This window comes from Xiphophorus maculatus, chromosome 11 (assembly GCF_002775205.1).
Source record: "Xiphophorus maculatus strain JP 163 A chromosome 11, X_maculatus-5.0-male, whole genome shotgun sequence".
Taxonomy (NCBI): Eukaryota; Metazoa; Chordata; class Actinopteri; order Cyprinodontiformes; family Poeciliidae; genus Xiphophorus; species Xiphophorus maculatus.
Window position 1 is genome coordinate 7175965 of NC_036453.1, and position 13296 is coordinate 7189260.

Genomic DNA, 13296 nt, shown 5'->3' on the forward strand with positions numbered 1-13296 from the left:
GTATTATTTACTACATTTATTGATATATTTTAATATATCTTGAAATCAAAAATTTAGTTTTTTTTGTTGCATTCAGAGAATCTGAACCAAACATTTTATTTCTCCAGGTGGTTCTGGTGGTTCGTTCTGAACGTGTTGGTCGTTTATGGGCCCCTGAACCAGAGGAAGCTCTCAGTCTGAGTGTCAGTGGGTTGGTTATAGGCTGTTACCAACGGTAACGACCCACACTAGGCAAATAAACTCTCCTTAATGAGAATCAGGCTGTAAAGGAGCGGGTCCGCTCCGTTCTCACAGAACATCCAGAAAGCTGATATTTTAATTCTAGTCTTTCTTGATCCGCCGTCTCTTTGCTTTTCAGAGCCTTTTTGTTGCCAGAGGAGCAAAATGAAGGAAGTTTGGCTGCAACCCTGAGAGGAGAAGCCGATCGCCCAGGATGACGCTGAAAGTTTTACTTTCATACTGAAGTTCTTTCTCCATGTTTCTGAAAAAGTATTTTATAAAAATCCTCTGCAGTCAAACATTAAATGTCAAGTTGCATCTACTACAGAGGCCACAAAATATTTCATATTTTTAATTCTAATTACATTAACTATTAAGGTTTTTTATTTTTACGTGGCAAATAAACAAACCAAACATGATAATTTATTGAAATTAGCCAAGAAGTCAGATTTCTGTAGTTTGTTGTATATTTAGAGGATGATGCAGGTTTAAAAGATTAAAAACAAAAAACAGCAAAGCCCATTTTAATAAATGGCGCCTCCAAGTCTGGATTTTAGTAAAAGTCACTGGATGTTTGTGGTTGTTGTTAATAAATTAAAGTAAAAGGAAATTTAATTGACCTTTTCTTCCCCCATCAGTGAAAATTTGACCAACATTGATTTGACCTGCCTGAACCAGCAAAGTCATTTTGAAGCTTTTCTTGAACTGTGATCAAGACAAGTTGTTTGAAGGGCCGCTAACGGCCCCCGAACCACAGTTTGAACAACCCTGCAGAGTTATGAGGCTGGATTTGTCTTGATAACAAATCTTGCTGGATAAATTGTCCCAGAAGAAAAACAATAAGTCATGCAAATGGAAATGATTGATTGATTGATAGTTTATTGTACCGCTGCTCTGCAGTTTCTGCTGAAACAACCTGCTGCAGCTGCTCACCTATGAGGGAGAGTTGAGTGGAGGAGCTGAGCTGCAGATCCATGCCGTTCTTCAGCCAGAGCAGTTTGGGGTCGGGGATGCCGTCGGCGTGGCAGTGCAGGCTGGCCGACACGCCGGGCTCCTGGGCCTGCGTCTCCGGGTAAACCAGGATCACCGGAGGGACTGGGCAGACAGCAGAGGGACAAGTGAAGCCATAATTACGTCCCGTTTCATGGTGGGCCGCAAATCCCAGGGGATAAAAAACACAAACACCCAAACGCTCCGTGGCAGAGAGAAATTTATCTCACCCCACCATGAAATATATTCACAAACAACAAGAACGCGAGAGCTCTGGGGGGCCGTTATTACAGCTCCGGCCGGTTGGACGACTCTGCCACTTACTGCGTCCTCTGGGGGGACGAGTGCAAATGAATGCTGAAGAATTGAAAGTCAAAGGAAATATGAGGTAATAGTTTGCATGAGCAGGTAGGATTCAGTTCGACACTGATGCAAACCTGCTGCTCTCATTTTCAAGAGCCTTTAACCTCAGTAAATCTGATGACACCCTGGATCTTTACGTTTATTTTTAGTCACTATTAAGGCTGGTTTAATATTTTATTATAGTCACATACTGAACATTTTCTTTTTATTGTATCCCTCTTTCCAAAAGTCTTCAAATCTCTGGAAACTTTTCAGGATTGTCTGTCAGTCGCACATCAGATTTATTTATGTAGCATTTTAAAAATGCTAAAAAAAAAAAAAAGGCACATCAACATGTGCAGGAGGAAGCTGGAATCGAACCTACAACCTTCCGATCGCAAGATGACTACCATACAGGGAATTACTGACTTAAAACAAGCGATGTCTAAGCTAGTGCACTGGAAATAAGACAAAACTAAGATTTACACTAGAAACTAGACCAAATTATGTGGTAATATTTAGTATTTTTTGCAGTGTAGTACTTATGTCAAGCTGTTAGAGCTTCAGCCTGTTGACTCGATGAAAACCAGAAACACACCACAGAGCTGGCAGTAAGGACTCGTCGTTTCCTCTTTCAAAAAAAGGAAATTCGCCCAAAATCCTCCATGGATTCTCCTGCATGTTTTGGCTCTTAAAACAACTGTTGTTTACTTCACTGGAAGTCGTGCTTTACAACTCCTTTTCAGTGTTTATTAGGTGTTACTTTATGGCGCAAACACCTTTTCAACAGCGATGGCGTCACACTTGTAAGTGCTAAAATAACATAGAGCAGAGTTTTACACTGCAGTTCTGTGTACTTAGGGAAAGCTGAAGCTGCAGCATTGTCATTCTCCTCAGCGAACAGATTGCTTTAATAGCGAAGAGGGATGCAAACCGCCCACTTAGTCTAATGTGGCACTTGGCTCCACTCCATTCCACCTTATCTCACCTCCTCCTATCTGTTTTTGAAATACCCTGAATACCCAAAGCAAACATTTGGTAATTGCCCTCTGCTGATAACGCCTCCCCAGACATCTTCTCTGTCTGCATGGCTCCTCATAAGAAGAAAATCTGCTGTGTTTTGTTTCATATTAATTAGCTTCATTTATTTAGTGGGCAGAAAAACCAAGCGATCGCATATTTTTATTGAAAAAGTTTTAATTAGGGGTTGAGGAGGTCAGAAATTTGAAACTGTGTCCTGATGTTACCAGTTTTTCTACCAGCTCTGGGTTGTTTGTGGATTTTTAGAAAAATAAAATATCCTATGGCATTTGTTCTTCAAAAGGAGAAGCTTTAAATAATCAGATCTAATACTATATATGCAGGCAGAGCCAGCCCAAAGCATAAGAAAACTAAAAATACCAAAAATAATTTCAGAATATTCTATTTAAAATGCATAGAGCTGTTACTAACTACTGCAAAATTATTTATTTAAATTAATTTGGAAAAGTATTTACAGCACTAAAACTATGGCATGTTATTGTTTATATTCATGCGCTCGACCCTGGAGGGCGAAAAGACGATTCTCCTCCTTTCCATCCGTAGCGGCGCTGCTGCAGTAAAACCGTTTACTAAATGAAACCTGAAGATGTAAATATTAACGCAGGTCAGCGCTGCAAAAGGGAAAAAATAACGCAGAATAAAGCAAAACCACTTTTTTCTTGCTCTGTGTCGGCTGCGCTACACCAGACTTGTTGCCATGGTAACTGACCACTTCATGCATCAGGATTCAACACCAAAAAACACTCAAACATTTCCCACGCAGAACAATCAGTCAGTTATGTTTTTAGGCTTTATGTTTACTTCGCGATTATTAATAATTGATCACTGTGGTAGATTAGCTACACTGCTATTAGCCAAGCTAACACAGCAATGGTAGATTAGCTACACTGCTATTAGCTAAGCTAACACAGCAATGGTAGATTAGCTACACTGCTATTAGCTAAGATCACACAGCAATGGTAGATTAGCTACACTGCTATTAGCTAAGCTAACACAGCTGTGGTAGATTAGCTACCGCTGCTATTAGCTAAGCTAACACAGCGGTGGTAGATTAGCTCTACTGATCCTCTGTCAGAGTTGGTGTGTGGGTCACCTTTTTAAAATTTTAACTGAACCAAAGCAGACCAAATTCCACAGCCCATCTACATGTTAGGGTTGTCATAGTCAAGCTAGCATAACTGATCTACTTCTCTCTTCCTCGCTATTTTTTCCAAAAATTAAAACTTTTTCCTAACCTTGTTATCCAGATGTGGTAGTGTTGACAATTAGTAGATAATCACTGCATCCATTTTTCTTTTGCATATCAGGTGTACATTTAAGATTTGGTGCTTTATATTGATAACAGCTAAAACCAATTCCAGTCATCGTTAGTGAGCAGCGAGGGGCCGGATCCTGCATGCGTGACGTCGCGCTGTAACGGGTCCATGAGTTTACATTCATGTTCAAAGAACTCCAAACCAGATTTTATCAGTTTGTTTATCTGAACTAATCACACAGTGCATGGTTTTATTTTGAAGAACTGGAAGTGAGAAATTAAGATGAGTTTTCTTTTGAAAGTCTCCAAAGTAATTTCTTACAGAATTCACTTTGTCTTCATTATTATGATGCTAAAACAAACATGAAATTAATAACCCACCTTCCTGAAACAACCTGGGCTGATAAATTAAAAAGACATGAAAATATGAAAATCTCTGTCAGATCTCTGGATCCATACATACTGATCATTGAAGGCAATGACTTTTAAATTGGCTTCTGATTGGCCTCTCTAACCCAGACTATCCAGTAGTTTGTTGTTCCATTTTTATTTGAAATGCAACAAAACAAAAAAGTATTTTTCTGCCATCTTTTCTGGCGTCCACAAAGTAGGACAAGGACAAATGTTTTTAACATTTCTTCTGAAATTTTAGGAAAGAAATGAGCCACTACTGACCATTCACCTGCAGCACATGAGTCTGATAGAGGTCTTCGTAGCCATAGGCATGGCAGCTGTAGTTCCCCATGTGTATTGTTGTCACCTTGGTGATGTACAGCGAGCCGTCGTCCCCAAAGTCCTGCAACACAAGGAAGAGATGGAAGAGAGGAATTAGGACTGGTGGAGATGGGAAAAGAAGCGAGACTGGAGAAGGTGGTGAAGAATTGGGTGCAGCAGATCCATAGGGAGCCGGTGGGAAACGTAGGCAGCTTGATAGACTGCAGAGAGGAGGACTGCAACAGCAGGGAATGATGGGAAGAGACAGGGGAGAGAAAGAGTGATGGGGGAAGGAAGACAAACCATGAATCAAGGGTTTCCCTGTTGAGCTGAAGCAGGCAGTTGGGGATTTGATCCTGCTCTCCCCTCATGACGCTGCCTCAGTCTGATAAATGGCAAGGGTTAAAAATATAAAGCCCATTAGACTGATGAATGGAGCCAGAGTTGTTGGTGCAGCGTGAGCCAATCAGCAGGGACTTCCTGCTACAAGTTAGTGTGAATTAAAGCATTAAACTCTCTGCTGTCCCACCAAGCGGTAGATCTGACGGATCCGACATGACGTTTAAACTTTAAATGGTAAAAACACAAAATCTCACTAAGTAGTCTGGTCCGGTTTCTAGGACAAATATGAAATAATAAAACAAAATCAACAACAAGAAATAAGAGCTTTTTAAAGTCATTAATTCCCTAATATTGATGAGAAAGTTCTAGTTCCACTGGCAGATTATTTTAATAAAAATATGGGGAAATATTTAGTTGGAACTGGAACTTTTTTACCAACATTAATGATTTAAATCAAGCTCCTATCTTGGTGAAAAGTTACTTGTAAGTTAATTTTCTCTTATTTCAAGTGAACTAAGACATTTCACTAGGAACTAGATGAAATCTACGCGGTGTGATTTTGTGTTTTTTCAGTGTCGTAAACATGACAGTGAATGAAGAATCAAGTCTAGCCTTTGAACAAAAAATGAGCCAGAGGTTATTCTTTGTGTTACAGTTGAAAACATATTTTATTCTGTCTGAAGAACATGAGCACATGAACTAAAGTCGAGGACATTTTATTCAATTTTTGCACAAATCTACTTGCGCTTTAATTAGTAATAATGCAGAATATATTTTCTGTTAAATTACATTTTTAATTTGGCCTTAGTGTGACTTCCTTGACAAGAACAGTTGATACAAATCAGATGAATGAAACATTTATCACATCCAAGTGAATTAAATGTTTTTTTGGAGCCTGATTTATCTGCATATTTTTCTACAATCCGGTTTAAAACATAAAGTCCTTCTCTTCTTCTATTTCCTCTAATGGATCCATGCAGCCAAACATTAAGTTTAATTCATTTCTTTTGTTTTGGCTTCAGCAGTTCGCCAGCAGCCATTGCGCCGGCCCCGGTCTGTGTGAGATCCACTGTGTGCGGTGCAGAGCTGCAGGCTGACATTCCCGTTGGAGTCACAGCCCCAACATGTGAGGCTGTTTATCCGTTCATCACCCCAGCAGACCAACATGCTGCTCATTAACTTGCAATCAGCACATTGTGATAAAGCCACGCTGAGCTTCCACCCAAACAGAAGCCGTTCATTAAGCGCAGAGCTTACATTAATCGTATTGTTTCATGGAGGATGCTAGGCAATCATTGTTCTCTTATTTCCACTCGTTTGTTCGTTTTCTTGTAATTAGTCTTCCACCCTCCTGCAGCCGAATATCGGAGATGAAGGAAGACAACCACTTCGCTTTTGTCTGCAGGAACATAAATTGTGCAAACTTAAACCACAAAGTAAAGACATGAGTATAAATCAGCTGAGATACTCTCAGGGTTCCTTACGGCTCTCAGCAGCATCGTAATTTTCACATTTTGCATTTCAAAACCGGGCTGTAATTAGTTTACTTTAATATAAATGTGAAGAGAACACCCAGCGCGCCTCTTGCTGCTAAAATCAACCAGATATTAATTAGGCAGCCCACTCACATTAAGTAATAGGTTTTATTTAGAAGTTCAATGTATTTTTATGTGGTAATTATGCCAGAAACTACAAAGTCTCAGATCAGAGAAACTCATCCAGGCTTTAGTTTCTCTTTAGTGGCTTTGATTCCTGCAGCAGCGTCTTCACAGGTCTGATTGACAACCCAACAGTCCAGAACGCTGCTGCTGGAGTTCTGACTAGAACCAGGAGGATAGAGACACCACCCGGTTCTACACCACCTGGTTCTACACCACCTAGCTCTACACCGCCCAGCTTTGCACCACCCAGTTCTACACCACCCGTCTCTCAGTCCTTCACTGAGAGACTCTAAACTACAGCTGGTAGTTTATAAATCACTGCATTAAAGATTAAACATCTGCTGCTGTTAGATCCTTCCAGATCTCTCAAACATGGAGAAGCAGCTTTCAGCTTCTATGCACCATAAATCTGGAATAAATTTCCAGAAAACTGAAAAACTGCTGAAACACTGAGTTCCTCTAAATCGAGACTAAAAACCCACCTGATGCTTTGATGAAACATTTGATGATTTTGATGGCAGAACTTGGAAAAAAAGCAATGCTTCAATTTTTGATGACTTTGTGTTTTATGATGTAAAATCCTTTGAACTGCCTTGATGTTGAAATGTGCTACAGAAAAAACCTGATTGATTGATTGATTGATCTGTGTGACTGATTATAAGTGGAAAGAAAACTATCCAAACTATGCATATTATATTTTCATTTTACAAAAACGTCACAAAGCTTCAGACTGTTTACCTACTAGATTAATGCAGCGTTCATTGATCCTCATAACAAATTTCAAAGTGTTCTTAACGCCATGTTAGTATTAACACTTTGTTTTCTTTCTTAATTGAAAGTAAAATTACATGAGTGAAAATTATTTAGTGATTGAAATTAATTGGTTATTGGAGGAATAATGGATCCAGAACCAATATTTGTGGTCTGTACTCTCTGCTGTGGCCTCAGGAAACAAAACATCCAGTAACAGTTTGGACTCACGTTGATGTCCTCCAGGTCCAGGAAGTTCAGGATGATGCCGTTCCTCTTCCAGATGATGGGCGGGCGCAGCGTTCCCTGGATGGCGCAGGTGAGGACGGCGCTGAGGCCCACCGTTACGGTCGAGGTGCTGATTCGCTGATCCTCCGCCAGGCTCAGCTGCACAACTTCTGTTGGTTTGAAGCAAATCAATCAGAACAGATGAAGGAGGCAAAATGGAGGAAAACGAGGAGGACGGAAAAACAGGCAGGTTTTAAATCACATCTAAATGTTTGTGCTGATGAGGTGAAACTGCAGCCAAGTTAATTGGTCTGATTACCGCCGGAGCAGAGAGGACAAACATCTGCCCACTGTGAAGATGGATCAGAACCACGGATCAGAACCACGTCTCATTCCTCTCAACAGGGACATTTATTTTCTCTCAACATTCCTCTTTGTGTTGTAAATATCACATAATGCACAATTATTATTATTATTACCACAAATGATAATTTGATACAGTAAATCCCAACATTATTTAACCATCAGTTTACAGGAACAATCAAACATTTTTATGTTTCCTCTGGTATTTTTGATATTTTATCTCATGACTAAGAAACCATCACCCTAATTTTTAGATTCCTTCACATATTCCCCATCAGATTTAAGTTGAGACTCCAAAACATTATTTTCACTTCAAATCAGAAAAAATATGTTGGTAAAATTAAAAGATTACTAAATAGGACAACTCTGGGCTTTGGAAGAACATGTCAATATGTGTAAACATTCATCCATTCATCCCTCTGGGTTTGGGAGGAGCCAATGGGCGAGAGGCGAGGTCACCTGGACGGGTCACACCTGGACGGGTCACACCTGGACGGGTCACCAGTCCATTGCAGTAAAACAACAATATTTTATATATATACATATATATATATAAATATATAAGGAGGACAAAAATAGAGTATTTCCAAAATTTAAATTGTCTGGGATTTTATTGAATGTCTCAAGTGAAGTAAAATATCTTGGCCATGTGTCGACAGACCGTCTGTCTGATGATGAGGACATTTACCGTCAGGTTCGGATGTTATGCGCTCAGGCAAATATCCTTGTCCGTAAGTTTGGATTCTGCTCTGATGAAGTGAAACTGAACTTGTTTAGGTCATATTGTACATCACTGTATTCTGCACATTTGTGGTGCAATTTTAAAAAAAGCCAGTCTTCAAAGATTGAAGGTGGCTTATAATGATGCACTGAGAATCTTGTTAAATAAACCCAGATGGACCAGAGCCAGTGAACTCGCGTCAGCACTTTGATGGCTGTTTTAAGAAAGCTTATGTATAAATTTATTTGTCGTTTAAATGAGTCTAATAATAGAATTATAATACTGTTGACTAATGTTAAATATAGTGCAGTATAGTACTCACCTGTACTCTGGAGACATTGGTATGATTCTGAATGGCTAGGAGTCGTTTTTTATTGTACTTTTTATTCTTTTATTGTCTTTGTTTTCCTTTTTATGTAATCTGGACTCTGAGTCTGTAATAAAATCTATCTATATACACACACACACTTTTTTAGAAGCCAACAAAAAGTATTTTTGTTTTATTTGCTCCAAAACCTAAAACTTGAAAGAAATGTTTGTTTACTTTGATACTTCACCCAAACTTGACATTGTAGTTCTTTTTTTTATTTTGTAGTAGTATAATATAATATACTATGTAGTAATATACTACTACATAATTATTTAGTTTTTGAAATTTGCTGACCTCTGACCTTAACTGTTCTTGTTTTTTGCAGCTGAACCGGGTGAGTACAGCAGACTTATTGTTTCTCAGAGATAACTCTGCTACATTTTTCAGACCTCTTCGTTCCCTTCAGTTCTATCTGACACCACTATCCGCATCCATACGTCTGTTTATTGTATCATAACTTTGCAACATAAAGTCAAGCAAATCTTTACTGTTATGACAGAATGCCAGCGATAAGGCCAGTGGTAACAAACCTTCACTCCAGCAGCCACAGGTGACAGTATTTCATTGTCCAAACAGACTTTAGGTAAGATGGCTAACAGGCTCTGAGATGTTTGTGGGAAGCCTCCTGTCACAATGCAGACTTTGACAAAAGCAGTTGTAAAGGACCCGAGGATATTAGCTGTCTGTTCCTCACAGCTCTCCCAGTGACAGATGAATGCGGGATGACGGCTCGGTCTGCCAGTGGCTTCTCAAAACGCCCTGGGTGCTGTACACTGCCGCTCCAACCAAATCATAACTCAGCACATCAGTAATCTGGGTGGCAGGACAGGCTTTGAGTGCCATGTGACAGATGAGAGATGAAGTGCATTGATCTGGCTTAGAGGGCCAGTTTCAGGTCGCGCCGTGAATCTCAACTAGACGCCAACGATACCAGACCGGTGAGGTTTGCAAAGTCAGCAGGAGCAGCCGACTGTTCAGACGGACATCTGAGGCCGCTTTGTATCGATTCTTTAAAAGGGAGACGAGAATGTAACGGCTTAAAAGTCTGCTGGTGAGAAAATCTCTTTAGAGTTCAGTTCAGCTGTAATTAATAGACTGTGGCAGATAAAGCACAGTGAGGCAGAGAGGTTATTTTAACAGCTACAGCTGGAACATACAAGCAAATACTGCCTCTCTGGAGTCCAGGCTGGAGCGTTTAAACATGTAAAAACAGGAGGGCTCGGGAGGAAACAACTGAAATCTGCTTATTGAGGATGACTTGCTGTTTAAATATTTGCATACATACAAACATACATTTTCCTGAGAGTTTCCTTTAGATAATAGTTGTACAGATAGTGATTTCACCTGCAATACCTTTAATAATGCTTGAATATTGGCTTTTTAAATGAGAAAATAAAACAATGAGAAGTATTAAAAACTTTCTCTGCGTGTAATGTGACGTTAATAACATCTAATGAACAACTACTGCTGCCGGAAAATAAATATAACCATTAAAAAATAACTTGGGTTTATACATGTGGAAACCATGAAACCTGCCAATAACTTGATTCAGTTTTAACATTTAATGTTCACTTCTGAATCAGGTCAGGTTACAAAGGATCAAATCAATTATGTTGCACCACAAATGGCCCCCGGGCCGCACATTGGACACCCTGTCAGCTGAACATGTTTCCAGCAAGAGGAAAATGGAAGAAATTCATACTGAGTTCAAATCTCAGAAACAGGAAAAGAGTTGAATGAAATAAGAAAAATGCAGAGAGAACGAAGAAAAGCATGAAAAATAAAACCTTGAAAAAAAAGGAAAACACAGCTGGAGTCAGAGAGAATTTAAAAAACTAACTGATATTTGACTTGAAACAGGTAATAAGATTTTAAAAAATGTCTTTCCATGTGTCAGGATGAAAAGACATTTGATGCAGAGCAGGTCGAATATCTGGAGTTTGTCCCTTTTCTCCCTCCGTACGAGGCGAGCCCCTGGTCAGCGAGAGAGAGACGTCAAACCAGGACGCAGAGAAGCAGAGAGGAGGAGCGCAGCAACGTCTTTTTAAAGAGAAGCAGGAAGGACGCCTGCAGGAACCATGAGGGGGAGAAAACTGGTACAAAGGTCAAAGGTGAAGCTGTGGGATGAAGTGAGGTGGACCAGAAACTAAAGAAAACTATTTCACAAAAACAAAATATGAAAAGAACAGGTACATTGTTGTTTTGGAAATCAGTGTACAAAAAAAAACAACTAAAATGCAAAGAGTGCTTCAATACAACACTGCAAAAAACTAAATCTTACCAAGTATTTTTGTCCAGTTCCTACAGCAAAGAAATGGGGATTTGATTTACAAATTAACTGACTTCAGTAGTTAGATACCGAGTTGTTTTAATTGGGATATCAGAGTACAGGTAACTATTCAAATGAATTCCACATTTTCACACTTATTTGAAAAAAATAAATAGATCTGAAAACCATGTGTTGGTTTAACACATAAAATCCTAATATAATGTGAAAAGTTTTACTTGTGAAAGTCACAGTAAGTAAACATGTTGGTACTGTCAGCAAATTTATAATTTAGTTCCAAAGATTGTAATTGACCTTCAGATGGTTTTACTTGAGCTTAATTTGCGCAGGTGGTTTTAACGGGACCCAAGATATCATTTACAAGAGAGACCTGCTTTTAAATTGCAAACAGCAGCAAAAAAATGTAGAAGTTACTAAGATATGAGCTAAAAACAAGAGAAAGTTTTAAACACCACAAATGGGAATGAGCGATGTAAACTTCATACGGTAGAAACAATAGAAATTTAGCCAACAATACAGATCTGTAATCTACCGGCTAACTGCGGTAATGCTTGTTGATGATGTAACCGATCGGCATCAATACAGAGGAAGCAGGAAGCAGCGCAACAGAGGGCAAGGGAAGAGCTCATTATAAAGGCAGATGCAAAAAACATTAATTATCTTTACCTGGTTTTGATTTAACCTCCGGCGGTTTTAGCGCGAAGCTCAGGAGGAGCACAGCAGATGTCACGGTCAGACAGCGGGGAAGCGAGGGATAAAGGCACAGGGCAAAGCTCGCCGAGTCCAATGGACCTGGTTTCTCACCTCTCAGAAGAAGCACAACAAATTTCACGATCGGACAGCAAGAAAGCTCCAAAACCATGCAAAAAGAAAAAACTCGTAAAAGTGCACAATGCGACCCCACAGGAGCGAGCACAGAGTCAAAACCAGTGCGGCTTAAATGACCCCGTCTCTTAAGACCTCAGGAGGGTTAAACAGAACAGGAGCAGAAAAATGTAATCTGCAGTGTGTGGAAGAGAGAAAATACAAGCAATTTGTTGTTTAATGAAGCAGCAATGCAGCCGATTGGTTCCAGTCACAACACTGGAACAAAAGGCAAGATTTTACGCAGACATCCATTACATTAAAGTTATTATGTTTCTATATAGAGATATATTTTCCATTTATATATTTAACTTTGAGTCACCCATCGAGATTTTCAGGGAGACCTGGCAATGATTGGCAGCAGCATAAAACAGAAGATACATACAAATATCCACAAAAATGACCCAAAAAAACGTTTCAACACATAATATATATATTCCACTCAAGTAGTATGTGATTGTTTTTAGTTTCTAATGTAAGTTTAATACAAATCATATCACCAGCCATCACATTATGATATGAATTTTATGTCACATTCCTGACCACAAACCAGCTGGGATGTTAAAAACAGCGACGCCTGAGCAGCTTTGCCTCTCCTGATTAGTCATGAGCGCATGAACCTGATGACTAAGATGAAGTTGAGAGAGAAACCACACAAACCTGCTCTCTGTGAGAACCAGGTCTTCATGCCTGACTCTTCAGATCCCCCCCTTTATGTCACCGCACGGCGGCAGTGTCACTGTTCTGACATCACTTCCCCTCCGTTCATGTAAATCATGTACGACACGCTGGATTACTCATATTCATGAAGAGCTAGTCTGATTCGATCTGATCTGCTAGATTAATTATTTTACCCACTGCAGAGTGAAAAGCATCTGCTGCCAAACCCAACACAGATTTATTAAATAAAAGACTTCTTTAACAGCAACTTTAATTAAACTAAATGTTATTTTTAACATGTTTTGTTCGGGTTGATGGCTGCTATGCAACAATGAAATATCAGGGTAACCAGGGATTCTTTTGGACTGTAAGAGTCAAACACAAAGATCCAATAACAGTAGCACATGCTAACATTATTAATGTCCTTTAAAGGAGCAGAAAGAAATACTCAAGTGCTTTAAAAGGGAACATATCACAAAAAAATCCACT

General features: G+C 39.4%; 1 protein-coding gene across 1 annotated transcript in view; it reads right to left on the minus strand.

The window, feature by feature from the left end:
- The window catches only part of fstl4 (follistatin like 4), a 200462-nt gene that overhangs the window by 27294 nt on the left and 159872 nt on the right, over positions 1-13296 (minus strand). The window contains exons 7-9 of the mRNA XM_023342536.1: positions 7546-7712; positions 4523-4643; positions 1153-1314 (exon numbers count right to left, since the gene is read on the minus strand). Of these exons, the coding sequence (XP_023198304.1) occupies positions 1153-1314; positions 4523-4643; positions 7546-7712 (450 nt within the window). The remainder of the gene's footprint in view (positions 1-1152; positions 1315-4522; positions 4644-7545; positions 7713-13296) is intronic.